The sequence below is a fragment of the Marmota monax genome, unplaced genomic scaffold (genome assembly GCF_021218885.2).
Source record: "Marmota monax isolate L192 unplaced genomic scaffold, Marmota_monax_Labrador192_F-V1.1 WCK01_AAM20220418_F8-fsc00010, whole genome shotgun sequence".
Classification (NCBI taxonomy): Eukaryota; Metazoa; Chordata; class Mammalia; order Rodentia; family Sciuridae; genus Marmota; species Marmota monax.
In genome coordinates this window covers 16,737,628-16,750,113 of record NW_026692321.1, presented here as the reverse complement: position 1 = coordinate 16,750,113, position 12,486 = coordinate 16,737,628, and the positions used below count along the sequence as shown (strand labels likewise).

The window sequence follows — 12,486 nt, the reverse complement described above, 5'->3', positions numbered from 1 at the left end:
GGGTGGCGTACTCACTATAGGCAGCCACAGCTCACGGGCTGTGGCAGGAGTGAGGTGGGGTTCAGGCCGGTCACTTGATGCTGGACCTGAGGTCCACACCACCGCTGAGGTGCCCGGTACGGTTACAGCTTAACCACGACACACACAGCCAGAACTACACGCTTGGCTTCGCGCACTGCTGAAGGGCCACGCCCGCTCTCGAGACCCCAGCGCTCGGCAGCACTCCCGCTACTCAACCAGGGCCTTGTCCTACCTTGCCTTCGCTCCCTAGACCCCGCCCCTCCGACCGGCCCCTTGCTACACATGGCTGCCCTGCCAGAACTCCGCCCCTCGTGGAGCACAAGTCCCGCCCTTTCCGGCTCATAACCCGGAAATGTCTTGGGCGCTCTCACTTTTACCTTCCGGTCTGTCTTGGATCTCAAGCTAGATTGGTACTGGGAGAGTGGGATACTGCGTCAGCACGTCTCGGCGTGAGGCTGTTATTCCGGCAGTGCTGTAACAGCTTCCGGCGGGATCTGGGTGTTAACACTTTACCTCAGAAGTCGTGTTGCGCTCGAAGGCAAACGCATTCCGGAGGGGTCCCGAGGAATTCTGTGTTTGCTGCTGTAACCTCTTCAGCCCGCCAAGATGGCGATGCAAGCGGCCAAGAGGGCGAACGTGAGTACCGGGCCATATGCGGAATAGGGGAAGGACTTCGCTGCTTGGCTTTTGGCGGCCTCGGTCAAAACGGTCCTGCCCTTCTCCTTCCCCCAAACGGGGAAGTTAAGAATTTACCATGGGGGGATTGTGTCCAGGGCCTGTCCTCAGGGGGCATGTGCCTGAACCACACTTCCGCCCCACCCCCTTGGGAGCTCCTCGTCTCCTGCTGTCAGTGACAGGTTGACTCACCCCCAGGATCTGGTGTTAGGATCTTCTTGTTGGCCTAAAAGTCGATAGCACAGACTAGTCCTGAGTAAGCAACTCTGTGGTTCACTGGCAACTAGAGCCCGGGATTCTCATGAAGCTTTTGGGTCCTTCATTAACACATTAATCCAACAATATTATTGAACACCTGCTGTGTTGGGAAGCAATTCATCAGTTTTACTTATTGAATTCCGACTCTGTGCCGCACACTAGTCTTAGGTACTAGGGACACAGTAGTGAATAAAACAAGAAGTCCTTATGCTTACATTCTAAGAGAGTGGAATGTTATGGAAATATTTTTAAAATAAAACCTCAAGTAAAGATGAAGCCAGGTAATTGACTTTTGGATATGTTGAGATGTAGATTTTTTTGTGTGACTTTGATGATAGCAAATATTTCACTGGATGAAAACTTGGTTGTAGTAGGATGAAAAGAGGTGAAAGTTGAGAAAATGAAGACAACAAAGAGCTCTTTCCATGAGTCTTCGTTATGAATAGAGAACAGAGAAGTTGGGTGATAGTTGGCTTAAAAAAAAAAAAAAAGATGCATGATATGAGATGTATTTGTATTCCAGTGAGAATACTCCAGCAGATTAGAAGAAACATGGTATGGAAGAAAGACAGGTTTTGAGTACATGAACGGATGGCGTAGTAATAGAAGGAATGTGGATGGAAATAGATGAATGATGTTTAGTCGTTTCAGTGATAGGAATATAAAGTACTTACTATTTTATCTCATCTATTTTCTCCAAGAAGCAAGAGTCAGGGTCATCTCCTGGGATGGGAAGGGAAGAGTGTACAGTCCAACTCAGATGTGAGAGGGAATGATGGTGGTAAGGTATGCAGAGAGAAAGTGTAAGATGGTGCTTAGCAGAGTGAGAAAACAAATCTACTAGAGAAGTATATATTATGATTGGTGGTGTCAATTTTTTTTTTAAAGAGAGAGTGAGAGAGGAGAGAGAGAATTTTTTAATATTTATTTTTTTAGTTATCGGCGGATACAACATCTTTGTTTTGTATGTGGTGCTGAGGATCGAACCCAGGCCGCACGCATGCCAGGCGAGCGCGCTACCACTTGAGCCACTCCCCAGCCCGGTGGTGTCAATTTTTTAACTTAACCTTGAATCTTGAAATCTAAAACCTTATTGTAATTATTCATTTTATTACCATTGTTAGTTTGAAGACAGGGAATAGTATCTTTTTTAAAAAATTTATTTATGTGGTGCTGAGGATCCAACCCAGTGCCTCACATGCTGGGCAAGCACTGTACCAGTGAGTTACAACCTCAGCCCAGGGTATAGTATCATAATCTTCAACTAATATAATACTTAGCTTAATGCTAAATATTTTTGGTTTTCAGTTTAATAAATACTTATTGAGCAGATTTGTGTCTAGTATGTAATAGAACTTGTTAACTACAGAGAGTCATCACCATAGACCAAAGAGAGTATGAAGAGTCAAGGAGAGTATACAGCAGGTCAAGAAAAGAAGTTGACAATAAAGCCCTGTGGAACAACATATTTTAATGTCAAAGAACACTGAAAATAAATAACAAATCAAAATTAGGAGAAAATAATGTCACGCAGGGACTAGACAGCAGTGTCAAAAGCCTCAGAGAAGTTCAAGAATTGAACACTGCAATTAAAAAGTCTTAGTAAATAAGAGCTCTTTAGCAAAGTGCTGGGGTGGAAACTTAGGTTTGAATGTCAACACGGTAAAGAATATGAGTCAGTTAATATAGACTTTTTCTATATGCTTGACAAGAAAAAAAGAGAAGATAGGATATAAAGAGAGAGAGAAAGCTGTTAAGTTCAGAGAAGGCAGAACTCTTGTCTTTTTTTCTTTAACTGTCTATTCTTAATACCTACCCTGGTATAAACATAAAAAAGGAACTAAGTGGGCTAGGGATGTGGCTCAAGCGGTAGCGCGCTCGCCTGGCATGCGTGCGGCCCGGGTTCGATCCTCAGCACCACATACAAACAAAGATGTTGTGTCCGCCGAAAACTATAAAAAAAAAAAATAAAGTAAATATTAAAAAAAAAAGAACTAAGTATTTGTTGAATGAATGAAGAGGGATCCAAATAAGCATTTTGTGTAAGGATTGACATGAGCACCTGCTCATATGCGGAACAGGAAAAGCCAATGGGGAGGGAAAGCATGTAAAGACAAGAGAGATCATTGATATAAGAAGTTTGAAAAAACCAAAGAAGGGTTACCAGTGGAAGTTTTATTGTGTGGCAAATAGGACAGTTCCCTTCTTTCCTATAGAAAGGTGATCTGAGGCTTCAAGGATTTTTGAGTAAAAAATTGTTGAGTTGGAAATCCTTGTTAAACTGTAGCGACCAAAAGCCTGGTTTTTGTAGTAGCCCCTTTTTAGTTCCTACTAATGGTCTTCCCTTAGAATCAATGCTCTCTTGTTTTGCTGAAGATCATTGCATTTTTAGTAACATCAGATTATACCTCTAATTCTTGGCATTTTATTATTATGTTATCATTGAGATTTTTTTTTTAATGGTAGCACTCTTGCCCTCATTAAAATGACCTGTACATATTTTTCATTTTAGATTCGACTTCCACCTGAAGTAAATCGGATTTTATATATAAGAAATTTACCATACAAAATCACAGCTGAAGAAATGTATGATATATTTGGGAAATATGGACCTATTCGTCAAATCAGAGTGTGAGTCTTACTGAGATTCAAATGTCATTTAAAGAAAATGATTGCATAATCTATAATCTCAGAATTGTAGCTGACAGCAAGGCTGTGCTGTATGTTGCAGTGATGTTGTCTGTTTTACAGGTGAAACCACTGAGGCCCTTGAGTCCAAGTATTCTTCTCATCTCACACAGTGCTTAGTGATAAAATCTTCTGGTTCTAAACTGAACCTCTTTACTTCACAGTACCATAGCTTCTGCCACGTAAAAGTCCCAATGAAAGGATTTCTAAAGTTCTTATATTTGGTCATATTTCATTCTTAACACATTTTCTTTTGTGACCTGAGAGCTCCTTTCCAGCTTTTAGAACTGTAAGATCCTAAGGAGTCTCCTTTTGAATGCTCACCATCACTCCAGAGAGAGTGAGTAAACCAAGAGTTGGCAATGTATGATCATTGATATTCATATCACGGTGAAAATGAAAGTGTTGTAAATCAGCTGTCCTTTTTGGAGATTTCACTTCTTGAAGCATCTAAGAGCTTTGGGTCCTCTCCACAGAATACATATAACATTTTGCCTATATCTTGGTTACATGGACTTTACAGTGGTTAATCCTATTCTAGATACAGAGAATGGTATCTAGGGATCAGGAGACAAGATTCCACTTAAGGCCTTGTTACTAGCCATGTGACAAATTGCCTAACTCTTTGGTTTTCTCTTCATTTGTGAAATAATCTGGACGGTATCCTTTTGACTTTTTCTTTCTTTTTTTGGTACTGGGATTGAACCCAGGGGCACTTTACTACTGAGTTACACCCCTAGCCCCTTTTATTTTTTATCTTGAGACAGGATCTTGCTAAGTTACTTATGACCTAAGTTCTTGAAGCTGACTTCAAACTTAGAATCCTGCCTCAGCTTCCTGAGTTTCTGGGATTACAGGAATGCACCACAGTGCTGGTACCCTTTTGAATCGTAATGTGGTGGCAGCCTGATACGTTTACTGAATTAGTTGTTAGATCTGGGTTCAAATACTAAACTGAGCACTTTTCAGTTGTATGAAACTAGGAAGAGTATCTATAATCTATATGAGTTTTCGGTTATTTATGAAATACAGTGTTTCTCACTTATCTGTCTTAAAATAATTTTAGTTTGGATCACATTAGACAATGTTTGTAAAAGTACTTTATTGTTGAGTATTTCCTTCCCAGTGTACATTATCTACTCTATCTGTGATCTCTTAGCATTTCTGTGTACATCTCTTATTAGTTAACTTGTGCTTTTGCTGTTCATGTACTCTTTTGTCTTTCCCAGCGGCCTGTGAGCTTCTTCAGGCCTGGTACCACACATTCTTTCAGCTTTGTGCCGATAGCACTTGTCATGCCTAATCTGTGGTGAGCACCCAAGGTATATAAATGAATGAATAATATAGAAAATGGTAGCATGGTTGCAATTAATTTATGAAGGCATTATAAAGTTTATTGATAATGCTCAATTAAGAGATACTTAAATTAATGAAGTTAGAGAATGTTTTAGAAATCCAAATGAAAGGGCAAGTACTGAAGTAGGGGCATCTTCTGAAGAGCACAGTCTGGGGCCTCTATCTGGGATAGTTATCACCAGATCCTCTCATACCTAGCTCTTCCTCATCCTGTAGTTCTCAGCTTCAGTGTCACCTTTTCAAAGAAGTTGACCACTGAAGCTAAAGCATCTCTCCTCATTAATCTCCCTCACAACTGTTCTTAATTTTATTTATTTATTTTGCTGTACTGAGGGTTGAATCCAAGGGTACTCTACCACTAAGATACATCCCCAGCCCTTTTTATTTCTTATTTTTATTTGAGACAGGGTCTTGCTAGGAACTTGTGATTCTCCCGCCTCAGCCTTCCCAGTAGGTGGAATTACAGGTGTGCACCACCATACCTGGCTTTTATTTTTGTGTTTTACAATTTCTCATGATTCATAATTAGTTCATGTTTATTTACTTATATCTTTCTCTTACTTGAAGGGATGATGCCTACCTTCATTGTAGTTCTAGTGCCTATCCATTAGGAAGAATGCAATATGATTATTGAATTAATTCGCAAAAAATTGGGGTATAGAAACTTGGGTCTTGATTATAGATTGAGAAACAGTTTTTGCTGTTTTCACTGTGATCAAGTTCTCTTGCTTACTTGGGACCTAGAACTATGGTGACCAGCCTTCCCAGTTTGCCCACTACTGAGAAATTTTCTGGAATGGAACTTTCAGTGCTGAAACCTGGACAGACCCTGGCAAACCAGGATGATTGATCACCTTATCTGACATGTAGCAAACAGTTGGTTCTTTATACTTTTTAAAACCATTATATACTGTTACCTTTTCTGGTTATTAAAATCACACATGAGTAGGGCAGATTATGACACATGAAGAAATTGAAGCTCAAAGAGACTTTGATGAGGTTTTCTTATTTTCTCTTTTAAGGTTTTTACCACCAATTAAAAAAATGTTAGTGTCTAACCTATGTGTCTACCAAATAAAATGCTTTTAAAAAACCAAATTAGGGCTGGGGCTGTAGCTCAGTGCTAGAGCACTTGCCTAGCATGTGTGAGGCACTGGGTTCGATCCTCAGTACCACATAAAAATGAATAAATGAAACATAAATAAATGGGTCTATCTGTAGCTAAAAACAACAACAAAAAAATCCAAAAAAAAAAGAATGCTTTTAAAGTATGAGGTTGAAAATTAGGGCTAGGACACTTGAAATGGAGAGTCTTTGAAGTGGGCTTAGGGGATAGGGGTTGAGCTCAGTGCTAGAGCACTTGCCTAGGATGTTTAAGATCCTGGGTTGCATCCCCAGTACTGCAAAAATAAAATAATCCTACCCCTGTTTTAGCTCTTAAGAAGATATAAGAGGAAGAAAGATAATCCCAGAGGCTCCAAAGGCTGTTTAAAGCCAGCCTCAGCAAAAAAGTGAGGTGCTAAGCAACTCAGTGAGACCGTGTCTCTAAGTAAAATACAAAATAGGGCTGGGGATGGGGCTCAGTGGTTGAGTGTCTCTGAGTTCAATCCCTGGTACTCTACCCCCTCAACAAAAAAAAAAAAAGAAGAAGAAGAAGAAGAAATAGCTTCCCGGAAAACATACATGTGAAAGAATTTATAGGAGATAGTAGATCTCTACCTTTCAAATACATATTAGCACTTGTTCTATACCTGGCACTGTGGGAATAAAATGAAGTATAAAATAACCTTTGCCCTTAAAGAACTTAAAAATCTGTTTTTTGTTTGTTTTGTTTTGTTTTTTGTTCTTTTCTTTTTGGCGGCTGTCAACTTCCATACCTGATTCATTCTTGAAAATGAGTAAGCTGTTAAAAGGGGCATGCACAAGGCCCTGGGTTCAATCCCCAGCACCACCACAAAAAAGGAGAGGGGGCATGGTGGCTCATGCTTGTAATCCCAGCAGCTCAGGAAGCTGAGACAGAAGAATTGCGAGTTCAAAGCCAGCCTCAGCAAAAAAACAAGGCGCTAAGCAACTCAGCGAGAACCTTTCTCTAAATAAAATACAAAGATGGGCTGGGGGTGTGGCTCAGTTGGTCGAGTGCCCCTGAGTTCAGTCCCCAGTCCCCAGTATCCCCCCTCCCCCCCCCAAAAAAAAAAGTTAATAGTATTCCCAAACAGTAAAGATCCTATAAAATCCTTCTTAAGGCCCATATAACCTAACAAAGTAAGCTCATTCATTGACACTGGTACCTTCTGGTCACCCCCATACTGTATACCTGTTCCATTTCCTTTTTGTAGGAAGCATAAACTCTGAGCAGGGCCTACACTGGAATTCTGTCCTAGATCAAATCTAAGTAGATACCTCCCCTTACCGTGGGTCTGTTACCTTTTCTTGGCCCCATATAGGAACTGTGGCAAATGGTGAATCATCTCACAGTCTTAAATTTCATTCCACAGTTGTGTGGCTGCAGCCAGACAGAGGCAAGGAGGCATCTTCATTACATCAGAGCATTAGCAGCGTGGGATCTCAGTCCACTGTCCCCACTAACAAGCCCATGACTGTCTCCTGCATGCAATTCAGTGCTCCTGTTGTTTCTCACACTTCCCTACATCTCCCAGAACAAATTTATGAATTTAAGAGAAGACATGGCAAGGAACACCTACACTAGAATCAGTCCTGGTATCTGTAAGTTCCAGCTTCCACTTCTAGCCACATTCCAGCATTCTGTCCTGGCTTGTAGATAACTCACAAGTGTACTTATACCCCCATCTTAGCAGAAGCCGAGCCCTTTTTCTCAGCCAGACAGGGCTATGTAATGCATTAGGGTTTGGATTGTTTTTAAAATGAATATATGAGCCAGGCACCATGACATGCTCCTGTAATCTCAGCAGCTTAGGAGGATGAGGCAGGAGGATCACAAGTTCAAAGCCAACCTCAGTAATTTAGTGAGACCCTATCTCAAAATTAAAAAATGACTAGGGATATGGCTCAGTGGTTAAGGTCCCCTGGGCTTAATCCCTGGTGCCAATAAATAAATAAACAAATAAAATTAATATATGGAAGTAGGGGACTAACTGTATTACATTTTACAAAGTTAAAGAATCTAGCAAAAGTGGAAGAAACTATTAACTGTTCATAGAGGACTTCCTTTCTTGTCCATAAAGGATGATGGTTGGCTGCCTTCCCATATGTCATTTATAAGTTTGGCCATCTTCCTGGGTGGCCATCTTCCTTCCTTTCCTACCCACTCCCCTAGACATGCAAAATAGGTTTTGTTTTTATGGGTTTAAACTCTAGTAAAATATTATCGAGGAATATTTATTTCCTACATTGATGAAGATTGTCTTGTCTTTAAGGATTAAAACTATATGTTGTACATTTCTAATCCAAAATCCAAAACTTTTTTTCAGTCCTGAGCACTCTACCACTAAGCTATACTTCCAACCTCCCACCGTTTTTTAAGATTTTTGAGACCATGTCTAAATTGTTGAGGCAAGCCTTGAACTTGATATTCTCCTGGCCTAGAATCCAAAACTTTTTTTTGGTGGGGGTACCAGGGATCGAACCCAGGAGCAGTGGGCCATTGTGCCACATCCACAGCCCTATTTTGTATTTATATAGAGACAGGGTCTCACTGAGTTGCTTAGTGCCTCACCGTTTCTGAGACTGGCTTTGAACCCAAAACCCTCCTGCCTCAGCCTCCCAAGCCACTGAGATTACAGGCATGCACCATTGCACCCAGCTAGAGTCTAACACTTTTTGAGCACTAACATGACACTAAAAAAGTTTTGGATTTTGGAGCATTTGGATTTCAGGTTTTTAGAATGCTCAGCTAAAATAAAACTATGAAAAGATTCTAAAATCTGAAACACTTCTGGCTCTAAATATTTCAGATAAGGGATTCTCAACCTCTGTAATTAAATTAGAGTGAGGAAGAAAAAAAAGTCTTTAAAAACAAGGACGTGGCTGGGGTTGTGGCTCAGCGGTAAACCATTTGCCTAACACGTGCGAGGCCCTGGGTTTGATCCTCAGCACCACATACAAATAAATAAATAAAGGATATTGTGTCCAACTACAACTAAAAGATAAATTATTAAAAAAAAAAAAAAAAGGAATTCTCCTTGCTGACTAACAAGAGTCATGACTCCTAGGTATTATTTACTTTAAGACTAAAACAGTGGAGCCAGGCACAGTAGTGCATCTATAATCCTAAGGACTCTGGAGGCTGAGGCAGAAGGATCACGAGTTCAAGGCCAGCCTCAGCAACTCAGTGAGACTCTCAGCAATTTAGTGAGATCCTGTCTCAAAATAAAAAATAAAAAGGGCTAGAGATGTGGCTCAGTGGTTAAGCACCCCTTGTTTCAATCCCCAGTAACCCCTTCCCACTTAAAAAAAAAAAAAAGACTTAAAACAGTGAACATGAAGGCAGTGAGAGTTTCAAGCTAATTCTTTGCTTGCTAATAGTGCTTTAGTAGCTATGTTCTTAGTATCACTAATATAATAATAAATAAAAACTATAAATTTTTTACTTAAAGTAAAAATGAAAATAAAAATATCTAACTTAAGAAATTAAAAGCTTATGCCCATCTGTTTATTTCCTCTGATGGTTTTCAGGTTGATCTCAAAGTACTTAAATAAATATACTTCATTTACCATCTTTAAAAGATAGCTAGCCAGGCACAGTGGCCCACACCTGTAATCTCAGTGACTCAGCTGAGATACGAGGATCATAAGTTTGAGGCCAGCCTAGGCAAGTGGTAAAGTGCCACTGGTTCAATTCCCAGTACAAAAAAAAAAAAAAAAAGGACTGGAGATGTAGCTTAGTGGTAGAGCACTTATCTAACATGCCCAAGGCCCTGGGTTAGATCCCTGGCAACGCCAGCAAGCAGGGGGAAACAACAGCAAAGTTCAGTTATTCAGTTATCAGTGTTTGGGTAAATATGTATTTTAGTTTCATTCAGTTTATCTTTGCAGGGGGAATACACCTGAGACCAGAGGAACAGCCTATGTGGTCTATGAAGATATTTTTGATGCCAAGAATGCATGTGACCACCTATCAGGATTCAATGTTTGTAACAGATACCTCGTGGTTTTATACTATAATGCTAACAGGGTAAGTACAGCAAAGTTCTTGTCACATGATAAGAGAATGAATGTGGAACTGTACCTGGGTGGGCAATGTAAGGCTTGTATTTTGTTTGTTTTTTGTGAGGTTTTTTGGCTATTTCTTTGGTGAAATTCATTTAGCTGTAGATTTGTACCTATTAACTTTGGTGCTTCCCACATTTCCAGGCATTTCAGAAAATGGACACCAAAAAGAAGGAGGAACAGTTGAAGCTTCTCAAGGAAAAATATGGCATCAATACAGATCCACCAAAATAAGTGTTATCTGCATTTTCACTTTGGACTAAAACCTTTTTTTTTTTCCTTTTAATTCTGATTATTGTGATTTCTCATTTGAGATTCAAAATTATTTGCTTGAAACTTTGATATATACTAGAATACATTTATAAACTTGAAGTGTTTTGTAAAACATGTCATTGTTTCCTTTTGAACTTTTCCCTTCTGTTTGATATCAGGAAAAAACTAAAAAGTTGACGTAGAGGAAAGATTGTGCATGGGCCTATGGACTCTTTTTTAGTTTCTTAAGAGCAGGGACCTTTTTATATTATTAGTGCTTACAGTGTCCAATCTAGTGATTAGTCATTAAAAGAATTTGTTGTAATCTTGTCATTTATTGAAAGTCTATTGATAATGAACTCTTCATTACAACAGTCCATATAGGCATCAGCATGTTTCTGGTGAAGAAACCAAAGTTCATCATCATGCTGGTTGGATGAGTAATATGCTTTCATAAAAAGCCAGTATAACAGCAACCAGTTATTAATCAGGACTACACATTTGAATAATACTTGCTTTACAGATAACCAAACACCTTTGACAGTATGGATACCCTTGTCCCTAGCATAGAGGTCTCTCATAGCAGTGGCTTTTTAGGTGACCGCACATTGTTAGAAATTTGAGAGCAAGAAGCCTAGGACATGGTGATGTTACATGTCTGAGATTGTATTTAAGTAGCTTTTCATTTTAGTTATTAAGAATTTGTATATATTTGGGGTCTTATCTCACAGTATATCTTTGCTGTAAATAAATTTTTCATGTTTCTTTTTATGAGTTCCTATGACATGGAAATAGTATGGTTATTACCACATTCATTATAGCTTGGCAGCCCAGGAAGACAGAGCTATAATTTTCTTTTTATGGTTTAGGCAGGGGCCAAATGGAAAAACATGGACTAATTGTTTTGTGTATAACTAAAACCTAAAATAAATTTTAAAAGTACATACACTAAATCATTTAAATGGACAAAGAGCATCTATTCTACTTAAATGGACTATACTTTTTTGAACTGTCTTTTCAAAACTCACTGTTGAAATAATTGTCCTATTTATTAATTACGGCTGAGTTTTTTTTGTTTTGTTTTGTTTTAAAGCACTGTAAGAGAAATAGTCATTTCTAAGAGGGGTGGGCAGATACAAAAGGAGCCACAGCTGTAATTTTCTTCTGAATGCCTTTATGAATTCCTTAGAAGTTTTGCAATGTATGGTATAACTTTATTTACAAATGTAAAAAGAATTTTCTGAAAGACTTTTTGTTGAGGGAAAACTGAAATTAGACTTACTTACTTAGAGTGTTAAGAATTTGAAAGTTTTCTTCTAATTGTTTGGAAATTCTGTAGTTAACAAGAACTTTCACTCAGTGAACAAATATTAAGTTCCTACTATGTGCCAGGTACTATGAACTGTGAAGCAGAAGCTGAGGCTATAGTTAACCACAAATCTTCTGTACCAGGCTCCTAAAGCTCAATTTTCCAAACTGTATTTAAGAGTGTAGTGGGTGATTATGTCCCTGTAAACATACACAGGCACATGTGCTCGAGCTGCTTTTCTTTCTTCTAGGCTAAAGCTCTTATTTCTAAGAATTTGTATGAATAGAGAATTCATTGTTTGAAAACAACTGATAGGACACAGATCTCATTAATCCCCTGTTTAACTTTTAGTGGCTCTCACAAGACAATGTCCAGACTCTTCAGCATCTATCTGTATCTTAACATTCTGCTTTTTTTTTTTTTTTTGGGGTAGTACTGGACAAGGGATTGAACCCAAGGGTGCTCTCTATCCCTTAGCTACATTCCTAGTTCTCTTTATTTTTTTATTTTGAGACAGGATCTTACTAAGTTGCTGCAGCTGACCTCAAACTTAGCCTCCTTAGTAACATTACAGGTGTGTGCCACCATGCCTGGCTCTGCATCATCTTTTAAGAGCTCCAGTAAAATGGGTCATTTTCTCAACTTACTTATAAAGCTTGGCATATCCTCTCCAGGTACTAGCCAAAGGTGTTTGATTTTTAGGGAGTTCTTGGTGCATGTCTCCTATTATCACCTAGGCT

At 39.2% G+C, this 12,486-nt stretch overlaps 1 protein-coding gene across 1 annotated transcript; it reads left to right on the top strand.

Annotated features, from left to right (window-relative positions):
* The first annotated feature begins 415 nt into the window (after nt 1-415).
* On the top strand, nt 416-11,218 carry Sf3b6 (splicing factor 3b subunit 6). The gene is made up of 4 exons (XM_046441357.2): nt 416-657; nt 3,467-3,585; nt 10,012-10,150; nt 10,330-11,218. The coding sequence occupies exons 1-4, from the start codon at nt 628-630 to the stop codon at nt 10,417-10,419; spliced, it is 378 nt and encodes a 125-aa protein (XP_046297313.1). The 5' UTR covers nt 416-627; the 3' UTR covers nt 10,420-11,218.
* Nucleotides 11,219-12,486: the final 1,268 nt, after the last annotated feature.